The sequence below is a fragment of the Hakea prostrata genome, chromosome 5, assembly GCF_041222555.1.
Source record: "Hakea prostrata isolate BN-2017 chromosome 5, UWA_Hpros_2, whole genome shotgun sequence".
Classification (NCBI taxonomy): Eukaryota; Viridiplantae; Streptophyta; class Magnoliopsida; order Proteales; family Proteaceae; genus Hakea; species Hakea prostrata.
Window position 1 is genome coordinate 22,922,941 of NC_142604.1, and position 22,388 is coordinate 22,945,328.

At 38.8% G+C, this 22,388-nt stretch overlaps 1 protein-coding gene across 1 annotated transcript; it reads left to right on the plus strand.

Annotated features, from left to right (window-relative positions):
* Positions 1-1,566: 1,566 nt before the first annotated feature.
* Positions 1,567-21,487, plus strand: HEN2 (RNA helicase, ATP-dependent, SK12/DOB1 protein). Its single transcript, XM_089155133.1, has 16 exons — positions 1,567-2,836; positions 3,797-4,111; positions 4,280-4,384; positions 4,489-4,557; positions 12,376-12,543; positions 12,638-12,709; positions 12,793-12,909; positions 13,922-14,131; positions 14,260-14,418; positions 15,708-15,797; positions 15,920-16,012; positions 19,522-19,675; positions 19,784-19,932; positions 20,006-20,101; positions 20,524-20,616; positions 20,809-21,487. Exons 1-16 carry the CDS (start codon positions 1,850-1,852, stop codon positions 20,917-20,919), a joined length of 2,988 nt encoding a protein of 995 aa, XP_089011259.1. The 5' UTR covers positions 1,567-1,849; the 3' UTR covers positions 20,920-21,487.
* Positions 21,488-22,388: the final 901 nt, after the last annotated feature.

The window sequence follows — 22,388 nt, forward strand, 5'->3', positions numbered from 1 at the left end:
TTTTTTTGACTCTGAGTCTATAAATCAGTCCATGGAGATCCACATATGTTTTTTTGATCATGATACAACACATATAACATGTAAAAAGTAAGCATTTTCAGTGTAGAAAAATACAACTTTTTAGGCAAAATAAATAAATAAATAAATTACTTAGCGAAAAAATTATAACATCGTGAGTTTGTATATTAGCCTACAGTGTTTAACATATATTAATTTTATACCCATCCAATAATATTATGGTATGCATTTTGAAAGGAAAAAAATACAGTTTGGAGAACAATGGTTACCTCTCTAATGAAAAAACTCTACAAAACTCCCAGATCTATGTGAAATTCCGTTTGATCGTGACAAACAACGCTATTCTCATCAAGAATGAAGCAAGACCTATAACTATATGTTGAAGATCGAATAAAAATATGACAAGAATACAAGAAGTAGGATAGAGAAGGTCCGGGGAGCTCTGGCAAAAAGAGAGAAAATTACCAAAAATCAATGGATAATTCATCAATAATTTGGCAAAATTTTGCATTATTTTGCCGAAAATATCGTGATTTTTCGGAGATATCTTGTGAAAATTGGCAATATCTTGCAAGCCTCAGTTTCAGTTCACCGAAATTTTAGCCAAATTTTGGCGATATGTTGCCTATTGCAACCAAGGTCTGACATGTCGCCTGGTGTCCCCATGTTGCTGCCTGGCAACACCACCGACATAGACAACACAGGCGACATGTCGGACGACTTTTTGACAATATGGGCTGTGAAAGATCGACAGCTTTGGTAGTTGTAAAGGCATCAAAATCATCCTTGAGCTTTTGCTAGTACTCTTCATCAATATCAACAGTTTTGTGAGCCCCAATTAGCACCATAAAGGACGCTAGTAGGGCACACATGAAGTAGGATCACAGATTCACAGCATCACCAAGGCAAAGGTAGTTCTGCACAGCCCATTTAACGGAAAATGTGCTTTCGTCACTGAGATCAACCGCAATAGCAATCCGGCGGTGGGTGCAGAAGAGGAGGAAAGCGGGAAACGTGGTGAGGATGGTTGGATAGTGGGTGTTGGACGGTTGGATTCTGTCGAACTTTGTTTCGGAAGCATTCCGATTGAAGCGAAAGAAGAAAAAAAAAATGAGGGTTTCTTTCACCTCAATGATTGGCTTTTTCGACAAGGAAATTGGAGGTGTCTTCTGCTTCATCTTCCCTTTCTCTTCTAAAATCAAATTTGAATTTTTCCTTCAACCTTTGGTTTCTATGTCATTAATGCTAGGGTTTTTCTCGAAAAGCCATGGGCGATTGAGCGCGGCTGGTATGCGGAGGAAGAGGAAGAGATGTGTTGGCCAGTGCAGTGTAGACCGAATAAGTCCATCGTCGACGATATATCGCCGATTTTCCTCGATAAATGGTATTTTTCGTGTCGCTGGGGGTATTGTGTTGCCCCCCAGCGACACGGCGATGTTGGTGATATATGGCCGACACACTGCACCATGATTGCAACAGAGTCAATGTTCATGTGATCCACCAATAGTAATTGCTTTCTCAGGTGATTGAGTCCGGTCGGGTCGGTATTTTCACCCACGTTTGGTTCCGAGTTCCGACAATATTTTTAGGGTTTCGAATCTAAACCCCTCACTGTTCGGTTGCAGAGCCGCTATTTCAGCCCGTTTAGGGATAATTCACTGATTTTTTTTGACAACTTTTCTAATTTCAATCTCCATAACGCCTGAGATCTCACAGAAACCCCAGTAGTAGCGTCCGAAGATTTTTTTTTCTTTTATGCCTCTTCTTGTTCTGTGAGTTTTGTGCTTGGGAGATCTGTAGAGCTGGGATTGGAGTGAAGAACAACACTAGAATGGAAGAGTCTCCAACACTGGGGAAGCGGAAAAGCTCCGAAGAGCCAGAGACGGAACCAAAACAACCAATCGAAGAAAACCCAAAACCAGAATCAGCATTGAAGCGAAGGAGTTTGACTCGTACGTGCGTTCATGAGGTTGCAGTTCCCACTGGTTACACTTCTACCAAAGATGAAGCTGTGCATGGGACCCTTTCGAATCCTACTTACAAAGGAGACATGGCTAAAACTTATCCTTTCAATCTCGACCCATTTCAAGAAATATCCGTAGCTTGTCTTGAGAGAAATGAGTCTGTCTTGGTGTCGGCACATACTTCTGCTGGTAAAACTGCTGTTGCTGAGTATGCCATTGCAATGGCTTTCAGAGATAAGCAAAGGGTTATATATACATCACCTTTGAAAGCTCTGAGTAATCAGAAGTACAGAGAGTTGAGCCAGGAGTTCTCGGATGTTGGGCTTATGACTGGAGATGTTACGATATCACCTAATGCAAGTTGTTTGGTTATGACGACAGAGATTCTGAGAGGAATGCTTTACAGGGGTTCTGAGGTGTTGAAGGAAGTTGCATGGGTTATCTTTGATGAAATTCATTACATGAAGGACAGGGAAAGAGGAGTCGTTTGGGAAGAAAGTATTATATTTTTGCCTCCTGCAATTAAAATGGTTTTTCTTTCAGCTACAATGTCAAATGCTACTGAATTTGCTGAATGGATTTGTTATTTGCACAAACAGCCCTGTCACGTTGTGTACACAGATTTTCGGCCTACTCCGCTGCAGCATTATGTGTTCCCAATGGGTGGCTCAGGATTGTATCTTGTTGTGGATGAGAATGAACAGTTCAAGGAGGACAATTTTATGAAGCTACAAGATACTTTCGCTCAACAGAAGAATAAGGGTGAGGGTAACAGGTTTGGAGCCAAATCAAGTGGAAGGATTGCAAAAGGTGGGAATGCGTCCGGTGGTTCTGACATATACAAGATTGTGAAGGTATGTGATGTATTCTTGGTATTGTTTTAACCGTTTTTGGTGTTGTTTGTTATTTGTTTTAGTTTTTCCTTATCCAATTTGGCTGCATTAGTATTTATTTCCTTGGCCATCTAGGATTATTCTGTGTTATTGATGTCTTCCATCCAACACTTTGTCCAAGAAAAATAACTACTATTTAGTATTTTTCAATGGTCATGACCGTATATCAATGAAGACAAGTACTGGGGTATGAACAGAAACATGTCCTACTGGCATTATTCAATAATTCTAGTTACCCTTTCTTGTTTTGAAATTGAATTCAGCAACCATTAGGAACGGAGAAAAACATAAATGATTGAAAATGACTTCATTAAGGATTAAGGAGAATCTAGAGATTCAGTGGATTGGGAGGCTTTTAATTGAATAAGGAGAAGGGTTACCAGACACCATTGATCCTCCAAATGGTCCTACTTAAACTGTTCAACCTTTATATAATTAATACCCTAAATAAAAATTATCAAAATTATGGAGCATGTAAAGGTACTAATGTACTATAAAATCGGTGAACATAGAGATGTGCCTTCTCTTATGTTATCTTTCCTTGTCGGGAGTGATGGCTATTGAGAAATTGAGAATTTTCAGTAAAGTTTCTGTAGTGGTTAAGAATAAAATAAAATTTCTGTTGGCAGATCTGCCACTGGTCCATGTCCTCTTGCTCTGAATAATGACTTTTCACCGCTGAGGGTTATTTTTCCAGTTTTTATTACTTATTAGGGTAAAAATTACTCATATTTCCTATATGTCTATTTGACTGTTTTCTCTTTTAAAATAACTTTTTGCTAGCCATTAAAATTCCTATGGGACTTGAGCTGTGTTTTAGTTTTCTTGCCTGTCAACTTTCTTGGTTCTGACTAGTGCTTACTATGATTTGAATCCGTTTACCTGGTTAGTTCTAAAATTGGAGCATTTGTTGTATTGCAGATGATTATGGAACGCAAACTTCAACCTGTTATCATTTTTAGTTTCAGTAGAAGAGATTGTGAACAACATGCAATGTCCATGTCGAAGCTGGATTTTAATACCAAAGAGGAGAAGGAAATCGTGGAGCAGGTGTTCAGAAACGCGATACTTTGCTTGAATGAGGAGGACAGAAAATTACCTGCTATAGAATTAATGTTGCCGCTTCTCCAACGAGGTATTGCAGTCCATCATTCGGGACTTCTTCCAATTGTCAAGGAATTGGTGGAGCTTCTTTTTCAAGAAGGCCTTGTTAAGGCCCTTTTTGCTACAGAGACGGTAAGGGTTATCTCACTACTTAGTCAATTCAACATTGTTTTTGTTCTGTTTGGAAAATTAGTTTGATGTCTCTCAATTTGATGAATGATAACCCATTAACCTGTGATTTTGCTATTATAAATGCCAAGTGACATTGACATATTTCTGTGTGGGTTCATATTATTGCAGTTTGCGATGGGTTTAAACATGCCTGCAAAAACTGTTGTGTTTACTGCTGTTAAGAAATGGGATGGTGATAGTCATCGCTATATTGGCTCTGGCGAGTATATCCAGGTATGTGTAGTAGTGAACTGCAACATCGATAGTAAATTTACACATACATCGCATTTTCCTTTCACATAGTTATCTTACATCACATTTTTATCAACTGTGGATAGATGAGTGGAAGGGCTGGGCGTCGCGGCAAGGATGACCGTGGTATTTGTATCATAATGATTGACGAAGAGGTATGCTATTTTTAGTAAATCTGCTAGCGTATCATTCTGTCACAATGCTTTCCTTCCTTTTCTTCACTTATTATTGCCAACATAGTCGCTTGGTTCTAATTAATGCAATCCTACTTGATTTCTTCATTTTTGAGTTGTTTATTTGGTTTTATTTTTCGCAATTAATTGGATTGCTCCATCCTGACTGCTTTGTGTAGTCATGCAGAAGTTGCGTGACACTGGCAAAGCAACTGTTTTCCTTCATTTATAGCATACTCCAAATTTGCCTAATGTGTGTGTTATTGATAGACAATGCTAATCTTGCAATTATAGGCTATAGAATCTATAATTAAATAGAGCATAGATGCGTGAGGCTCCAATCATTGCTGGATCTGGGGAGGTTCATAACATATGCTGCATTATTCATGTTCCCTTCTTTTTGTTAAGGGGTGCTGTAGACTCGAACCTGCGATCTCTTGGTCATATGGAGCAACCGTCCCATTGTGCAAAGACCTGCCCTCTCAGTTCTTATTAATTTAGGAACTAGGATGAATGAAGTTTTTTTTAAGCGTTAAGATGAGCTAATATCGGATATGGGTTTTCTACGTCGAGCAAAGCCGAGGATCTGTGGAAAGTAGAACTTCCTATTGGTTTTGGAAGGTTTCATTAGTAATTGCATAAATAATTACAAAAAAAAAATTAAGGGAAGTAGAGGATTGTATTTTGTTTTCGAGGTTTTGGAAGGTTTCATCTTACATAAATAAATACAAAAAAATTATTAGGTTTTTATAAGGCTTGGGTTAAGATGTCCTGGGATTTTGAGTCTCATCAACTTGAAGCTCAACACAGCCATCCTCATATTTTAGTGCTATCAGCCTAGCAAGCAGCCCAGGTTGCATGCCATGTTAGCCAGCTTTTCTCCCCCTATCTACGTGACAACCTTGTACCTATTTCAGCATGATAGGAGTTCCTACCCTCTGGAACTATCTAATCCTGGAAACAGAAGTCCTAGCCAAGGATCCCTAGGGCACCCTTTTTTTGTAGAGGTGGGGTGGAAATAAAAGGGGTGGGAAAAATCAATATGTGGGACCTATATGTAGTGTGGTGGGGGAACAAGAAAGGAAAGTAAAGGATTTTTGTGAAAATTTTCTAAATGTGGGTCCCACTTCTGTTGTTTCCCACAGTTTTTCACAAAATTTCACCTATTTGGTGGGACTTTGAAAAGGGATGGGGTGAGAAAGTTAGCATGCCACATCAATAGACAAGCTTCCTTAATATAAGGAAGCTTGTCTACCAACTTTCCCACCCCATTGAACCAAATATGTCATACTTTGAGGTTTCATGGAAAAATTTACTTTTTCAAACTCCCCCCCCCCCCCCACTTCAGATTCAGCAAACAAACGATGCCTAATTGATTTTCAGAAGTGAAAAATATTGCATTTTCCTACTTTTTAATTCTGAAAATGGAAAGTATTTGAGAAGGCAATTTAATATTTCTTGTAAAATAGTAGTCAAGAGGATTGTATCTTTGGGTAGCCATTGGAAATATTCACTTCTTTCATATTTGGCAAGTGGTTTATTGAAGATTTTAACAACAATGGCAGCAGCATCTATTATTTTTGGATATACAATAATCAAGGAAGATCATTCAAACTTTTTTTAAAATTTTTTTTATTTTATTTTAAGAGGGGGGGGGGGGATGTGCAACAAAGTGAAGAAGAATTAGAGTTGTAGGGTGAGGGAGAAGAGAAATTACATGAGAAGAAGAATTTCTTGTTTGATATTCTTTGGGGTGGGGGTTAGGGGAGAAAAGTGCATGTGCACACAGCAATCCCAAGCTTTAATCTATTTTGTCTACTCTGTTCTTTTCTTTTTTCAAAGAGGCTGCAGTCACCCTTTTAAAGAAAACGAATGAATACGTACTTTCTTTGTAGGTGGTTATAACTGTTCAACACGCCTCTAATAGAATTAAAAATTGGAAGTTTGGGCAAACCCGATGCTGAAGGCTTCTTCACAAGTAGAGTCCGGGGGCAATTTTCCATGCAGCCTTTCCCCAATAATTTTTGCTGAGACAAGCTGTTTTGATTATAAAATATTTTTTTGGAAGTTACATGAAACAAAAAAAAAAAAAAATGTAAATAAACTGAAACAAAACTAAATAAATTAAACCAAAACTAACTTTACTGAAATAACTGAAAGAAAAACTAAATTTAGGGCTGGAAGGGCTTGATGGTAACTTTTGTAGAATGTAACTAGGCCTGGGCTAGGATACCCTACAGTATTCTACCCCGTGACATAGAAAGATGCGTTTTATCCTTGAAGAGTTGAATCTTCCTGATTTGGTTGTTGTTAAACGCTTGAAAGCACTGAGAGCTTCATGCTACAGTCTGCTAGTTTTGTATTTTTTTTCCTTTGTGTTTGTACTATATATAATGCGGTTACAGTTACATACCTGGTAGAGAGTGTCCTTGACTCTTCCGATCTGTGTCTTCCAATGAGATTGCATCATGAGATCATGAGAGGGGATGAATTGAGATCCTACTTTACATGGTTTTAAGGTGTGCTAAGGTGATGGCTGGGAGGGTCAAGGGTACCATGGCACGTTATATACCCTGTCCATTTTTTCAAGTATGAGCTTATGTAAGGGGTGTTAAGATGATACCATGAAACTTATAAAGATAGAAGTGAGAAATGCTCAAGATTTTCACACGGACCCAAGAACAGGTTTTGGGTTTGGGCACCTTAACACAGAAAGCAACGTGGTCTGCATTGGGCTTTAAAGCCTGCTTTACGACACCTTGACAATCTTGTTCCTCACATGGTTGTCAAGGTGACCAAAGTAGTTGGGGCACCATCTAGGCAATAAAATGGCGCCTAGGTGGCAATATGGTGACCAAAGTGATTGGGGCAAATTTCTTTAATACAACTACTTTTAAACTGATATAGTTCTATTATAAGTTAGACAAACATTCAAGTATCATAATTACAAAAGATTATCTTTAAAAACACAAATATAAGTTCATCTCATCAATTATTACCAAAAAAAAAAAAGTTCATCTCATCAATCATCATAACATATGACAATGAACTGTACCAAAGCATAAATATGAAAATGAAAGTAGTAATTACATGTTTGTTTCTTACCACTTTTTTTGACCAAACACGATAAATTAAGCTCATACATGGCTTTGTAGAATAAAATTTGATGTAAAAAAAAAAAAATTATGTACAAAATGTCAAAAGGGTGACTGCTTTAGCCCCTATGCGGCAATCCGGCACACAAGGCGCCAATACAGTAGTGCTAGGTGATAAAGCGGCTGAAAATTTGCACATCAAGAAAGCAGTTGGAATTATGGCGGTTCAAAAACTGCCTAGGTGCCTAGGCAGACATTTGATAACAATGGTTCCTCAGAAGGATGCCAAAAGGTATGGTTTCGGTATCGTACAACCCAAAGCCAAAACTGTATTTGCATTAACATTTACAAACCATTATTATACCATCATGGTACAGTACGGTTGCAGTAAAAAAAGGTATATGTAAATGGTATGGTACGGTTGAGGTATATAAATGGTTTTATGCGGTAACGTTTTAGTATATACTGCAGTAATGTGAGGAGGTTATCTCTGTTTAGCACTTAATGAAGCAATGTAATGCCAGAAAAGTTTTCATTTTCTTTTCCAATGCAAACTATTGCAGAGTGAACCTTAGGTAGCCAGAGCAAAGGATAATGAGTGGAAAAGAAGAGATGATAAGGTGAAACAAGGGACTGAGTTGTAGAACTGTCTAACTCGATGGTCCCTTCTCCCACAACTTTATTTTATAATATTATATCACTTCTAGTTAGAAAAGAGATTCCTAATCCTAGTGGGAATCTCATAAGTTATATTTCATGATCAACACAAACAAAAGTAAAACCAAACATAAACTATCCCAAGATATAAATACGTCGAACCCAAATTTCTTCAATGCTCCCCCGTCAGGCCCTGGGCTGTATTCTGAAATGCAGGTAATGGCTTGGTAAACTTATTGCCTAGTTGGTTGGATGTGGAAACGAATGGATTGGTAGCCAGTTTCTTCATAACAGCGTCATGAACAAAACAGCGATCAACTTGAGTGCACTAGGTCCTTGCATGAAACACTAGGATGCTTGCAGTGTAAGTATCAGCCTGGTTTTCACATAACAACTATATTGGTTCAGTGATAGGGCCTGGAGTTATGACTTACCATAGTAACTCAGCTGTAGGGTGTGCCATTGCCCAATGCTCAACCTTGGCACTCGATCTAGCAACAGTAACCTTACTTTTCGAGGTGATGAAGTTACCAACAACTGACCTACAGTAACTGCATTACATACTTCCATGCAGTTACATACTTCAACACACGCATATGCATGGCGACCAAATAGCATAAACAGACGTACAAGAACTGCATTACATACTTCCACGGTTCCACCCCAAACCTGAATACTCTCTTTGATATACCCCTACGAAGAGTCTTTGTCTCCCCTGCCAGCATAGCTCACCCTTTTCCAACTAGGCCACATGCCGTGCAACAACCCAGACTTTCTGTTGTGCCCATGGGGTGGCTGCCCCCTATGGAGTCTTGCCACCTGTCCTACACCCTAGATATTAGTGGTGTCAAGACCAGCGTATTCTTTGTTAGAAGTTATCAATCAAGGAGTTCATAGCATTGTTAAAGAAAATAAAATTAAAAAAAGAGCAAATTGCACTGGCACCCCAAAATAGAAGCTTTAAAGCACTGACACCCCACTTTATGTTTAAAAAACACAGACACCCCATTTATTAAACACACTAGTCCATTCTGTTAGTAAACCATTAACCCACAGTTTATTTTTTTCTAATTCCAAAAATGCCCTTACCAAAATATGGAGAGAAAAAAAATAAACCATTGGATTGTTGACACGTGTTTTATTCTAATCCTATGTTTATTATTCTTCTTAACACTTAACCATGCTTTCATCCCCAATCATTTCTCTCTCCTCACTCAGCTCTCTTCTGCTTCACCCTCTCTATTTTCGACTCCGGCAGTAGTTGCAGGACCATCAAAGATGGCCAAAATTGCCTCAATGCAAGTTGCCAGGTTCAAACCTTCCATCTTCCTCTCCCTTGTTCGAGGTGACTCCACGGCCAAGAATCAGTTGGAGTCCCTCAAAGTACCTCGTCTCTTTGGCTTTCTCCCCAGATCTCGTGTATCGTGGCAGCGACGACAACAAGTTCTGGCCCCTGCATTTCCCTTCTCACAACTAAACATCTCAGTCTATTATTGGTCTCTGTTCCTTGTGAAGGGGATCGAGAAATCTGAGAATGGTTCTGATCACAACAAGCTCTACTTGGACACCGTGGACTAACGATGGGCGTCGGAACTGAGTGACTTGCTGGTGCTGTCGATGGGTCACTGGTTCCTCCACCCAGCTATGTACTACAAGGAGAAAGAAGAATCTGTGCTTGGCTTCCATTACTGCCCAGGTCAAAACTACACCGAGATCAGGTTTGATGATGTTTACCGAAAAGCTTTGAATACGGCACTGAAAGCAGTAATCGCAAGTTCAAAATGATCCGGCACCAATGAAAATGAGCAAAAAATAAACTGGATCTCTGAGATCAGAGAAACTTACAGGTTTTCCAACTCCTTCGATTGCGAGGAGAAATTTCTTTCGACCAAAAATAAAGAAAAAGGAGTTGAAATTTCTGATCAAAAAACCCCTAAAACTGCAGTTCCCAAGTCCAGATCGAGCGCTGAATCAGAAAATCCAACTCCTTGGATCCTCCGAGATGCATAAACTCCAACAAACTCCAACAAGAAGAAATTTCTTTCGACCAAAAATAAAGAAAAAAGAGTTGTAATTTCTGATCAAATCGCCCCTATAATTGCAGTTCCCGATTCCAAATCAAGAGTTGAATAAAAAAATCACAGCCATTCTTCATGAAAATTTGGAGATAAAGCTGTTGTTGCTGCCGGAGTCGGAGAGGGTGAAGCAGAGGAGAGCAGAGAGTCCAGATCAAGAGTTGAATCAAAAAATCACAGCCGTTCTTCATGAAAATTTGGAGATAAAGCTGCTGTTGCTACCGGAGTTGGAGCCGGAGCCGGAGAGGGTGAAGTAGAGGAGAGCAGAGTGACGAGAGAGACTAAATTTGGGGTTGAAAATATGGTTATTTGTTGGAACAATAATGAACATATGATTAGAATAAAACACGTCTCAATCATGGTAGAAGATCTCGCTCTCGAGAGAGATCTCGCCACCTTGAAAAAGAGAGATCTCACCATCTCGGTGAGATCTCGTCAATTCATTTTTGGCATCAACTCGGTGGCCCATCTCGGTGGGTTTTAGGGTCCCAATTAGGTTGAAACTTGGTATTTAGCTTATTTAAGGCCTTTTGAACACGTTGGTGGCCTTGGTTTGTCACACCCTATGTATGATTTCTAGTCTCCCATGTGTGAAACCAATGTGTAGGTTAGGGTGCATGTTATACAACATGTAATATAGACCTTTAGCATATAAATAGCAGTATATCATGCATCAACTAACTTAAATGTTATCAAAATTCCATTCATATGACTATCACAATCTCAATTTTCAAGAATAAAATAATTATACAACCATTAGAAGTTCTATATAAGTCATTAAATCATAAATTCATAAGACAAGTAGAGAATGATTGATCTTCCTTGTTGTAGATGTGCTAAGAGTAGTTGTAAGTGAAAATTCAGCCAAAATCTACAAAAAAAAAGGCAAAAATTGAGAGTTCCAGCGAGATCCAGGGCGAGATATGGCGAGATATAGCGAGATATGGCGAGATATGGCGAGATATGGCGAGATCTCGAGCGAGATATCCCAACTCGCAGATCTCGACCTCCATCTCGTCTCGCCAAGGTGAAAAAACGAGATATCTCGCGAGATCTCGCCGAGATCTCGCGAGATCTCCCACCATGCTCTCAATGATCCAATGGCCTATTTTTTTTTTCTCTCCAGATTTTGGTAAGGACATTTTTGGAATTAGAAAAAAATAAACAGTGGGTTAATGATTTACTAACAGAATGGACTAGTGTGTTTAATAAATGGGGTGTCTGTGTTTTTTAAACATAAAGTGGGGTGTCAGTGCTTTAAAACCTCCATTGTGGGGTGCCAGTGCAATTTGCTCTTAAAAAAATGGATCCTTTCTTCAGTGTTGACCCCCCCCCCCAAACAAAAAAGAAAAAAGAAAAAAAGAGAGGGCAGCTTGTACTCTTTTAGTTGATGAACTATACATCAGGCTGTTGGATGGTTTATTAATATATTTGTTTACTATTTTTTCCTTTTCGTTTTTTGGGTTTTCCCCCCTGGTAGTTTATAGGACAGATGAATCTACCTCTTCTTGTCTTCTTCTATCTTCTTGTAGAACTGTTTAAATGTGTACTTGAAGATTGAAACGTTAGTGTTAGGCGATATTCAATTTCTTCTTTTAAGCAGAAAGCTATAGGATGCAGTTTTTGGCCAGGCAAACGTGGCTTAATAGTGAGTTCCTTTCTTTATCTTTCTTGGGAAGTGCAACTCACTTTCCATTTGGTAAGGACTTTGTGAAGCTGTTAGTTATGTCCAAATTATACACAAAGGCCAGCTGCTGTTAAATGAATATGCTTAGAGCCACTTTCCCTTTCCTTTATTTCACATGTTTAACAAACGGTTTCTTGCATCTGTAATTCTGTATGCTTCCTTCTTGAATGACTTCGGGGATAGGAAAATGCTTCTTATTATGACTTTTTAATGCAATTTCAAAACTTTTCAGAAATCAGGATATTTTTATTGTTCATCCAAATAAATTGGCTCTGATTTTACTCAGATGGATATGAATACCCTCAAGGACATGGTTTTGGGTAAACCGGCTCCTTTGGTCAGTACTTTCAGACTGAGCTACTATTCAATTTTGAACTTAATGAGTCGTGCTGAGGGCCAATTCACTGCTGAGCATGTCATCCGGAATTCATTTCACCAATTTCAGTATGAGAAGGTCATTCAATGTGTTAACGTTAGCAATTTTTTTCTCTCCTTTCTTAATTAGATGCCTTTTGGGGATAAGCGAAGATTTTATTTTCTTTGTTCAGACTTTACCTGATATTGGGAAAAGGGTGTCGAAACTGGAAGAGGAAGCTGCTACACTTGATGCATCGGGAGAGGTGATCTTTTTACCATGTTATTGTTGTGTTTGTTCATGATGTTCCCAAGTTTCCAATAGCTGTTATTTTTGTGTTGTTTACAGGCTGATGTTGCTGAATACCACAAGATAAGGCTTGAAATAGCCCAAATCGAGAAGAAGATGATGTGTGAAATAACCAGGCCTGAAAGAGCTCTTTACTTTCTTCTTCCTGGAAGGCTGGTATGTGCAAAACATGATCATTTTAGTGGAACAAGCCATTGGTTTGATCCATTCTTTTAATTTCTGTTTCATTTTCGGGGGTGATTTCTACTTTGGAAATTGTTCGGTTTGAATTTTTTTTTTGTGGGGGGGGGGGGTTAAGAAGTTTGGTTTGCACCTTATTTCAATCAATGAAACAAAAATTCTGAAATATCTGTTTTGGAATTTGTATTTCATTTTATTTTACTGAGGATATGGTTAATTTGATTTCACTGCCACCACCATCACCAATGCTGCTGCTCTGCTGTCACTTACCATGTCAACCCCCACTGTCACTGCCATTTCTGCTGTCACCATATCTGCCCTACCGCTGCCACTACCCTGCCCCTGCCTCTACCACTACTCTTACCAAAGAAATATAGTGAATCTATTTTCAGAAATTGAATTACCTAATGGATTTTATCTCTATTGTTGGAATATCACATATTGGTACAAAGAGAACTGTTCATCTTTTTAACTAAAAATCTGTTTGTTGACTATTTCATGTAGTCAATCCGAAATTGAAATACAAATGATACCAAATCTGGCTGTAGTCAATTTCATTTCTGGTTTGTCTCAACCTTTTTTTTCTTATCAAGTCAATATTTAATTTGAAATTTTGATAGGTTATTTTTTATTTTTGTCATGAACCTCTTTTGGGGTATTGGGATTATTAACATGTTTGTTGATGTTCTAACACTGACCTAAAACAAAGCTGATTTGAGGGTAAAATATCTATGTACCAACCCCATAAGTTGGATGAGGTCTTGTTGTTGCAGTTAATATCTTAATTTACCTAATTATTCCCTTCCCCCCCCCCCCCCCAAAGAGGGGGAAAAAAGGGAAGAAGAAGAAGCCTAGAAGAATTTTGGTAAAAGTTCTTTGACTTGATTTTACGAGGAATAAAGTGCCTAGCTTGTAAGGTGTTACCCCCTGCTCAGTTGAAGATTTACTGTGGTTTCAAACATGCTGAGAAATGGTTTAAATGTTGCAGGTAAAGGTACGTGATGGTACAACTGATTGGGGTTGGGGGGTAGTAGTCAATGTGGTGAAAAAACCCCCAGCAGCATTAGGAACTCTGCCTGCACGTGGTAGTGGTTATATAGTGGACACTCTGCTTCATTGCTCTCCTGGTTCAAGTGAGAATGGGTCGCGCCCCAAACCATGCCCACCTCGTCCTGGAGAAAAGGGCGAAATGCATGTGGTGAGTTGAAGGTCATGCAAATCAACAATTTTATGAAGGGTCAGTTCATTGTTTTTATTGGTTAGGTAGTTCAAACTGAGATCTTGGTTTGAGTGGTTGTTTAATGTGGTTGATTTCATCTTCTGTAGGTTCCTGTTCAGCTGTCCCTAATTTCTTCTCTGAGCAAAATAAGATTATCGGTTCCATCTGACCTTCGACCAATGGAAGTGAGGCAAAGCATACTGCTGGCAGTACAGGAGTTGGGAACACGCTTCCCTCAAGGGCTTCCAAAACTTAATCCAGTGAAGGTATTCTTTTTTTTTTCAGCTTTAGCATATGCCGCTTCTCCCCAGATGCTTTGTCAAAAATTCATTCATGGTGTGTGTGTGATACAACTTAGGGTTTCAAAAGCCTTGACTAAGTCATTATTGCCTTCTGATATTAAGAATTTTAGGATCCAAAGCAACTATGTGAGTTTCAGACCACTGCTGGACTCTTTTGGAATGGTAAATCGAAGTTTGGGTTAAGAGATACTTAAACCCGAAGGACTTGTTTGGAAAGAACTTGGGAGTGGTTGGAGCTATTTGAAGGATGAGAAAGTCAATTAACATAAATTTACTGAATCACTGTCTTGAAAGTGCTGTAACTCGCACATGTGATATATTAGTTCAGGTGTGAAAAAACTTGGAATTGCTGCTCTGCCGAATGTTCAAAATAACTGTAGTTGGAATTGCAGCTTTAATAGTTGGGAGTCTGTTAGATGGTCTAGTACATGTTGTTTTTCCATTTGCTGGTGTCTCATTTCTTAGCCAGCATTGTCTGCTAAGATATAGCGGACAGGGTGATAGTTCAGTTGGTGTAACAGTAGTAGGAATATTAGGAAGGAACAGGAGGTGGATCCTATCAAGGAGATCACTTGAGCTAAGTATTACCCCTTCTCATGATCCAGATTGCTAACTTTTCTTTTGGTTTACGAATGTTTACCTTGTTGGAATTTTTTAGTTTTAGAAAACCCTAACATTAGAAAGTTGAAATTTGTATTTTTGCATTGTGTGTTTCCATGCTGTCACAAAAATGGAGATAAGAGGGTAGGGTAGGTCCCTGTGATAAGAGGGCTGTATTTCACAAGTTTAACTCCAGTGCAGTAAGAGGAGAGACAGTTACAATGAGAATTCAAATTTCCATAAAATTTAAAAGCTATTTCTGTGAATCTAGTGAAATTTCGTAATTTTGCCATTTTGGACTAGGTTTTGATCCACTCCCTCTGCCTTTGGGGTGGAATCTAGGCCAATGAGATAGATGTACATCCTTGTGTGCTTAGACATATCTGTCATGGCAAGTCATGATGGACAGTGATTGCTGTTAATGGATTAGATATACGTGTCTGTCTAGTTCCAGGAACTTTTATATGGTTGGAAATCTCTCTTTCGGTTAACCCCTTGTAGTAAAATTCTAATCAAAGAAAATAACTTCTCGTTCTCTTGACTGTGCTTATTCTAAGATATTTGCCTGCAGTGGGCTGAGAGTAGATTCTTGACATGCAAAGTTTGAGATTTTGGAAGTTTCATTCTATTCTGACTTTTTAACCATATGGCAGGATATGGGAATTGAGGATCCTGAGTTTGTTGAGATGGTCAATAAAATAGAGGAATTGGAGCAGAGGTTACTTGCCCATCCGATGCATAAGGTTTGAAAATGTTGGTCAAAATCAATATGAAGCATCTAGTTATTTATGCTCTTTGAATATATTTGTGCGTTAGAACAACTTGTATGAGCTTGGTGCAATTTGACAAAGTATTTGCTTTGCAGTCTCAAGATGAGCAACACAACAAGTGTTATCTAAGGAAAGCAGAGGTGAATAATGAAATTCAACAACTCAAATCTAAGATGCGGGACTCCCAGGTATTCAATTGTTCTATCTAGGATACAATGGTATTGGTGTGTAAATGAAATATGGAGTGGCCCACTGTTGCTAAGACACGGGAAAACACAGAAAATAATTTATACTGTTCTTTATTCACCCAAAAAGAAAAAAGAAAAGAAAATTCTGGCTTTCCTCCCTTTATTACACAATACATCAGTGTGTTTATGTTTGTCCGACTTTGTTGGTTTGAGCCTGGGTAATCTCTTGGGGTATTGATGTAGCCTCAATTGAACGAGGGCTCAAGATCTTTAAGCAGGACCAACTTGAATGGATGAGAAAAATAGGAAGTTTTGGATTTTCAGTTAGGGTGTATGGGGGTGAAAAAATGGGGAATGTAGAATGAGATCCTGGAGAATAGGCCGGTTTGATACTTTCTTGGATGAGATGGGTTGGGGTTAAAGGATGTGCGGAGTCAAGTTTGAATCCAATCTAACATTAGGTTGATGTGTGTGTGTATTTCTCTTTTTAATCCCTACAAGATTGTAGATGATTTTTAGAATTCAAGAGATGGAGATCTTGAGATCCAATGGATGGATGGATGGGATTTTTTTTTGCCTTATTGGGGGGATGGATTAAACCCATAGGCAATGAATGGAGATGGTACTTGAAGGTTCTTTCTTCTTCTTTTTCTTTTCTTTTCTTTTTTTCTTTCCTCTCTTTTTTTTTTTTTTTTTTTTTTTTTGGGGGGGGGGGGTTTGTTTGGGGTCCAATTGATGGATTGATTTAGATCTAGATTCTTGGTTTACTTGGAGTCAAGGAAAGTTGTAACTTAGTTTTGGCTGGTAGGAATGGGCTGCACCGGGGATTGAGTCCCTTGTCTAAGGGTGGAATGGTGTGAGTGAAGTTTGAACAAAAACTGATGGTTGAATTCCTGGGAATTTAGGTTTTCTGTTTTAGGCTTAGGGTTTACTCAATGGGCATCTTGGGTTTCAAGAAAACTAATTATGGGAAATGCAATGAAGAGGTATAAGATCTGCAGCCTACCTTTTTGTTGAATTTAATCAGTTAATCTTCAATTGGGCAGACTGTGGGATAGATGAAGTCGGTATCTACAGTTGCACCTAAGGTCCACATTCACCTTGGACTTGAAACACCTAGGATCCCAGGTCTTGGACTTCAGCCACCAAGGTTCCTCAGTCTAGACTTAAATTTACTAGATCTGAACTCTTAACAGAGGAAATAGCATAGACTGACGTGTATTCTTCTCATCGTTTTTGTTCTGTGCCTAGAAGAATTTTTTTTTTTTGGGGGGGGGGGGGGGGTTGTTATGTATGGGGGGCCATAGTACCAAGACCTAGAATAATTAGGAATTACTAATTCCCAACTCTGAAAAGAAAAATGAACCTTACCTCCTGGAGCTCCTTCAATAATCCGCATACCATTTAATTTAAACATTAAAAACTGATCTTTCTCTGCTTTTAGGTTGGACCAAATATTAAATAAAAGTACCAACTGCTTAGCAGCTGGAAAATAAACTATAGGAACTAGGGCTGCAACAAGGACAGGCTGGGTTGACTTTTCAAAAGCCAATCTCAGCCCTGAACCTGACTGAAGGCCTAAAGTTTTTCTCCTGATCCTGAACCTTGACGGACCAAGCCAAGCCAAATGCTGCCGGATTGTCCCTGCTTGAACCGGGTTGGAACATATTGGCCCTGTTGCTGTCCCTGATTCACTCTGTCACTCTATCTGAACCTGCGCCTAATAAATCTGATATATAAGAAGTCAGTTGTTTGAACCTAGAAGAATACAAATCTAGATAGCATTAACCCTAAAATTAAATAACATTTTGGCATTGATTCTCATGTAACCCCAGATCAAGGGGCCAGTCTTCAGATTCCTCTTTAGAGAACCAGCACTGAATCAGGGTTTAATCTTGTTGTTATAGCTCTAATCTCAGCTGAGTTTAATGGACAGCAACCAAGTATAATCAGTATGCGCTGCAGCTTAGGGTTCTAAGCGAAATTAGGGCTTACAATCATGTAACAAGTTTTCTCTGAAGTGGACAGCAGCTGTAGGGGACCAATTAAGTCGGTGGTTTAGCTTATTTGAATTCCAAACCTTGGAGCTAAGAATAGGGAAGTCTTAAGGTTAAGTGGGGAAAATTTTAGGGTTAGGATTGAAAGCTAGGGGAGGAGAGGGGAAAGAGGTTTCCTAAAGGGATTGGGATTGGGAGGAGTTGCCACAAGCTAGTGGCAAGGGGGTGAGGGGGCTGCGAGTGAGAGAAGAAAGGGAGAAAAGGGTAGGCACTCTGGTGGGGTCATTGTACTTAATGGAAGCTTAAAGAACTTTCTGGTTGCAGAAATTTATAAACAGGCAGCAGCTGTACCCTTCCTAGGGAAATTCATGACTCTTGGCACCTTCCCATTCTCAAATTTTATTGATCTTCAGATCTGTCATTTACAAGCTAGAGAGTCTTTATTTATAGCCTACACAGATGAACTCACACTACGACTCGAACTTAGAAGGTGATCCTAACTAGAACTCTTAATTGGACTAAGGACTCACATTCAAACAAGGACGTTATCATAATTCAACCTAGAATGATCCAAATTGCAAAATAAAAGAACATATAGGCTGTGTGAAGAAGTGGACTATAACTTAGAGAATTTCTCTCAACTTGGGACGCCTACCCTCACTTGGTCTCTTCAATAACTTGGCAACAACGGACTCAAATTCAATAGTAAAAGTAGATCTCGACCCTACTAACATACTGATTCCAACAAAAGGAATCTTTCTCTAATTAGGACCTGTAATTGGACTACGACTCCTTCATAACTTAACAAGGACTAACTCAAATAACGAATAAAAATAGTTTTGGACTCCTGAAACTATCTGCATCTAATTAGACTCACAAGGACTCCAAAAAAGGAAGGCAAGATGATCAATTTGCCCCTCTCCAGGTTTGGCCTTCTTGGAGAGGCCACAAGAAATGGGTTCTTCAGATGGGGGATTCCCCTCGGTTACATCAGATTCCTGTCTCAATCTCGTTGCAAGTTGATTTCATATCCATTTCGGATCAAGGCCAAAATCAGGGCCAAAACATGGGGTACAGGAAGGGTGGGACAAACAACACTAATTGCAGGCCCGCCTTTATCCCTGATTCCGGGCTAGCACTCGCCTTGAAGGCCAAGATCTTGAGCCTAGGCCCTGTTCGGGCTCAGGGTAGGTCAGGGCCATTGGAGCCAACCTTGCACCCTAATAGGGACTTTACCCATACTACTACTATTATACTGTCTGGCAGCTTCAAAAGCTTTACTTGCGTTTCTTCTTGCTGGTGTAGGTCTTTAGGCCTGCATCAGGTGGGGCCATGGTTGATCTTAAATATGCATTTTTCTATTCCTGTGGCTACCCATTATTCCTTGATGTTTTACCTCTTCAAGAAATGTTAGAATGCAGCTGATGTCGTTTGAAAAGTTTCGGTGGAAATTATATCAAGCTGCATTCTAATTATTTGGTATTTAACCACTTATAAATTATGGTTCTGTAGCTTCAAAAATTCCGTGATGAGCTCAAGAACCGGTCTCGGGTTTTGAAGAAGCTTGGCCATATTGATGCTGATGGTGTTGTACAATTAAAGGGGCGTGCTGCTTGCTTGATAGACACAGGGGATGAACTTCTTGTTACCGAATTGATGTTCAATGGTGAATATGCTGCTCCGTTCTCCCCCCCTCTCTCTTCAACTACTGTCTGGAGTGTTTGTAACTTACTCAGTAATTGTCTGTATGATATCTGATCAAATTCTTGAATAGGTACATTCAATGATCTTGATCATCACCAAGTTGCTGCTCTTGCTAGCTGCTTCATTCCCGGGGATAAATCAAACGAACAAATACATTTGAGAACTGAACTAGGAAAACCATTACAGCAACTCCAAGACAATGCAAGAAGAATAGCAGAAGTGAGTCATTGACTTTCTTCTTGTTGTTGAGTTTGCATAGAGTTTGTAATGATCTTTCTGCTTTTTGCCACAGATACAACGTGAATGCAAATTGGATGTGAACGTTGATGAGTATGTTGATTCGACAATAAGACCATACTTGATGGATGTGATCTACTGCTGGTCGAAGGTTAGTTATATCATTTGCTTTTGTTGTAGCTGAGAAATTAGATGTTCTATACACACAGATGCACACATCTTATCATGCTTCTTTCTGAACTAAATTAATTTAAGAGCTTTATTCAACTAGAGGCATGCTATAACATGAAAAGGCGAGTCTCCTTATCATGGTTTCCATTATTGCTTTAGGTTTGTTCAGTTGTTAGATTGTCCAAGGATCATGTTACGCTTTAGCCTTAGTTTGTTAATACTCCTATAAATCCTTTTCTCATTAAAATTACACACACACACACACACACACACACACCAAAAAAAAAAAAAAAAAAAAACCAAAAAAAAAAAGAAAAGAATCCAACGTGCTTGTCATGTTTAAGTATCAGATAATGTTGGTCTTAGGATTTCTCAGCTTCATCTCTCGTTTTCCTGTTTCAGGGTGCAAATTTTTCAGAGGTTATAGAAATGACTGATATCTTTGAGGGTAGTATCATACGACTTGCTCGAAGGCTTGATGAGTTTTTGAACCAGGTAACTGGGTGCCTGACCTCACTGAGGGTTGGGAACAAAGAAAAAGATCTTAAACCACTCGATGGCCTGTTGGTTGGCATTCCATAGTTGTGCATTGTGCAAATCTTAATAATATATTATCTTGGAGGCTTATTTTTACCTAACAATCTTGGTCATAAATTTTTGTAATTCCTTGCTTTTGGTGTTATTCAGTTGTCTGGTGCTGCTCATGCTGTTGGAGAGGTTGATTTGGAGAACAAGTTTGCGGCTGCCAGTACAAGTCTTCGGCGAGGTATTATGTTCTCAAATTCACTATATCTGTGATCGGGGATGTCTTTACCTGATTGTTATCTATTAAAACCACCATCTAACAAACACATGGATAGGGACAGATATTAGTTAGAAGTTGACCCCATGTGTTCCCTTCCTTATCAATGTTAGATTTTCATGAGTTTTCCTGTAGCAGTCTACTTTTTTAGTGTTAGTATGTAATTCTTTCGGGTAAAATTTGTACATGAAATTTGAGGAAGAAGAAAAATGTAAAAATGTATACATGGTTTATAGTTTTCCTTATCCATTAGTGGAAGTTTCTGTTCTCTCTTCCTTTTTCTTTTCGTTTATTTCTGTTAAGAAAAGGTTCCTACAAGCCCATTGGAGCAACATTTTTGTAACACATTTATTTCTGTTTTGAAGATGAATGATTTAAAAAAGCATTTCTTAAATTCTGAAATTGCCCATTGGACTCAATTGCTTCTTTCAGATTTTGATTAAGCGATTATGTACTTGGGGCGAAAATTATTATGATTTCCTTGTTCCTGAGAATTCTTTACAACTTAGAAGCCATGGAGAATTTAAAATTTCGATTTCTTTTATTGGATAAATAATATAATGATCTATTGATAACCCTCAATAATTTTAAATAAGATAATTCATGATTGATTTTTAAGGTCTAAACAACTTTATTTTGAAATCTTTTTTTTTTTGTTGGGGGGGGGGGAGGAATCCAACATTTCTTAGTAAGTATGCTTGGGTCATGCGCATATTTCAACTGTCAAGATCGAAATTTCGATCTGATGGTCTTAGATGTATGGTTTGATGGTCCTTGCGCATTTAATGCCCAAGATGCCACTATTTATAAGTGACTCGTGAAGGTACAAATGGTCTTTTTTTCCTTCTTGGGTAAAATCAAGCAAAGAATCATGCCATATTGCCATTTAGTAGTTAATTAACATTACGGGCAAATAGCTGAAAATCCTACACTTCTTGAGCAACTTTCCTTCCATTGAGATTTTATCAGTTGTGGGCCTTGTGGCATTGTGGGGGGACGTTCAACAAATCCGTTCCTCGAACGTTGACGTTTTTTGTGATGTACGCAGTGATGCACATAGTGTTGCAAGAAAGACAGAATGAGCTATTTGCTCTCCCTAGTTCCTTTTGTAATTAGGATGTTTTGAGTTCCTCTTGCCCTTATGAATGAATTAGCTTTCTAACCAAAACAGAAAAAACCACATGCCTTTCACCCAAAAGGCCACACACCTGACCTCGATGCTAGATGCTAATAGGAGAGAGAACAGCCCTTGAATGATCCAGAATCTGAAAGCCCTATTGTAGATCAAAGTAGATTTCTGAAGGGGGCACCATTGTAAGCCACAATATAATAAGATATTGATCGATATGTATCCATATTAAATACAATTAGTACGATACTGATCAATACATCTTTCTTTTTATGAGCATATATTGGATTGCACCAAAATGTATTAGTCATTATGGTACAGAATACAGGATGATAA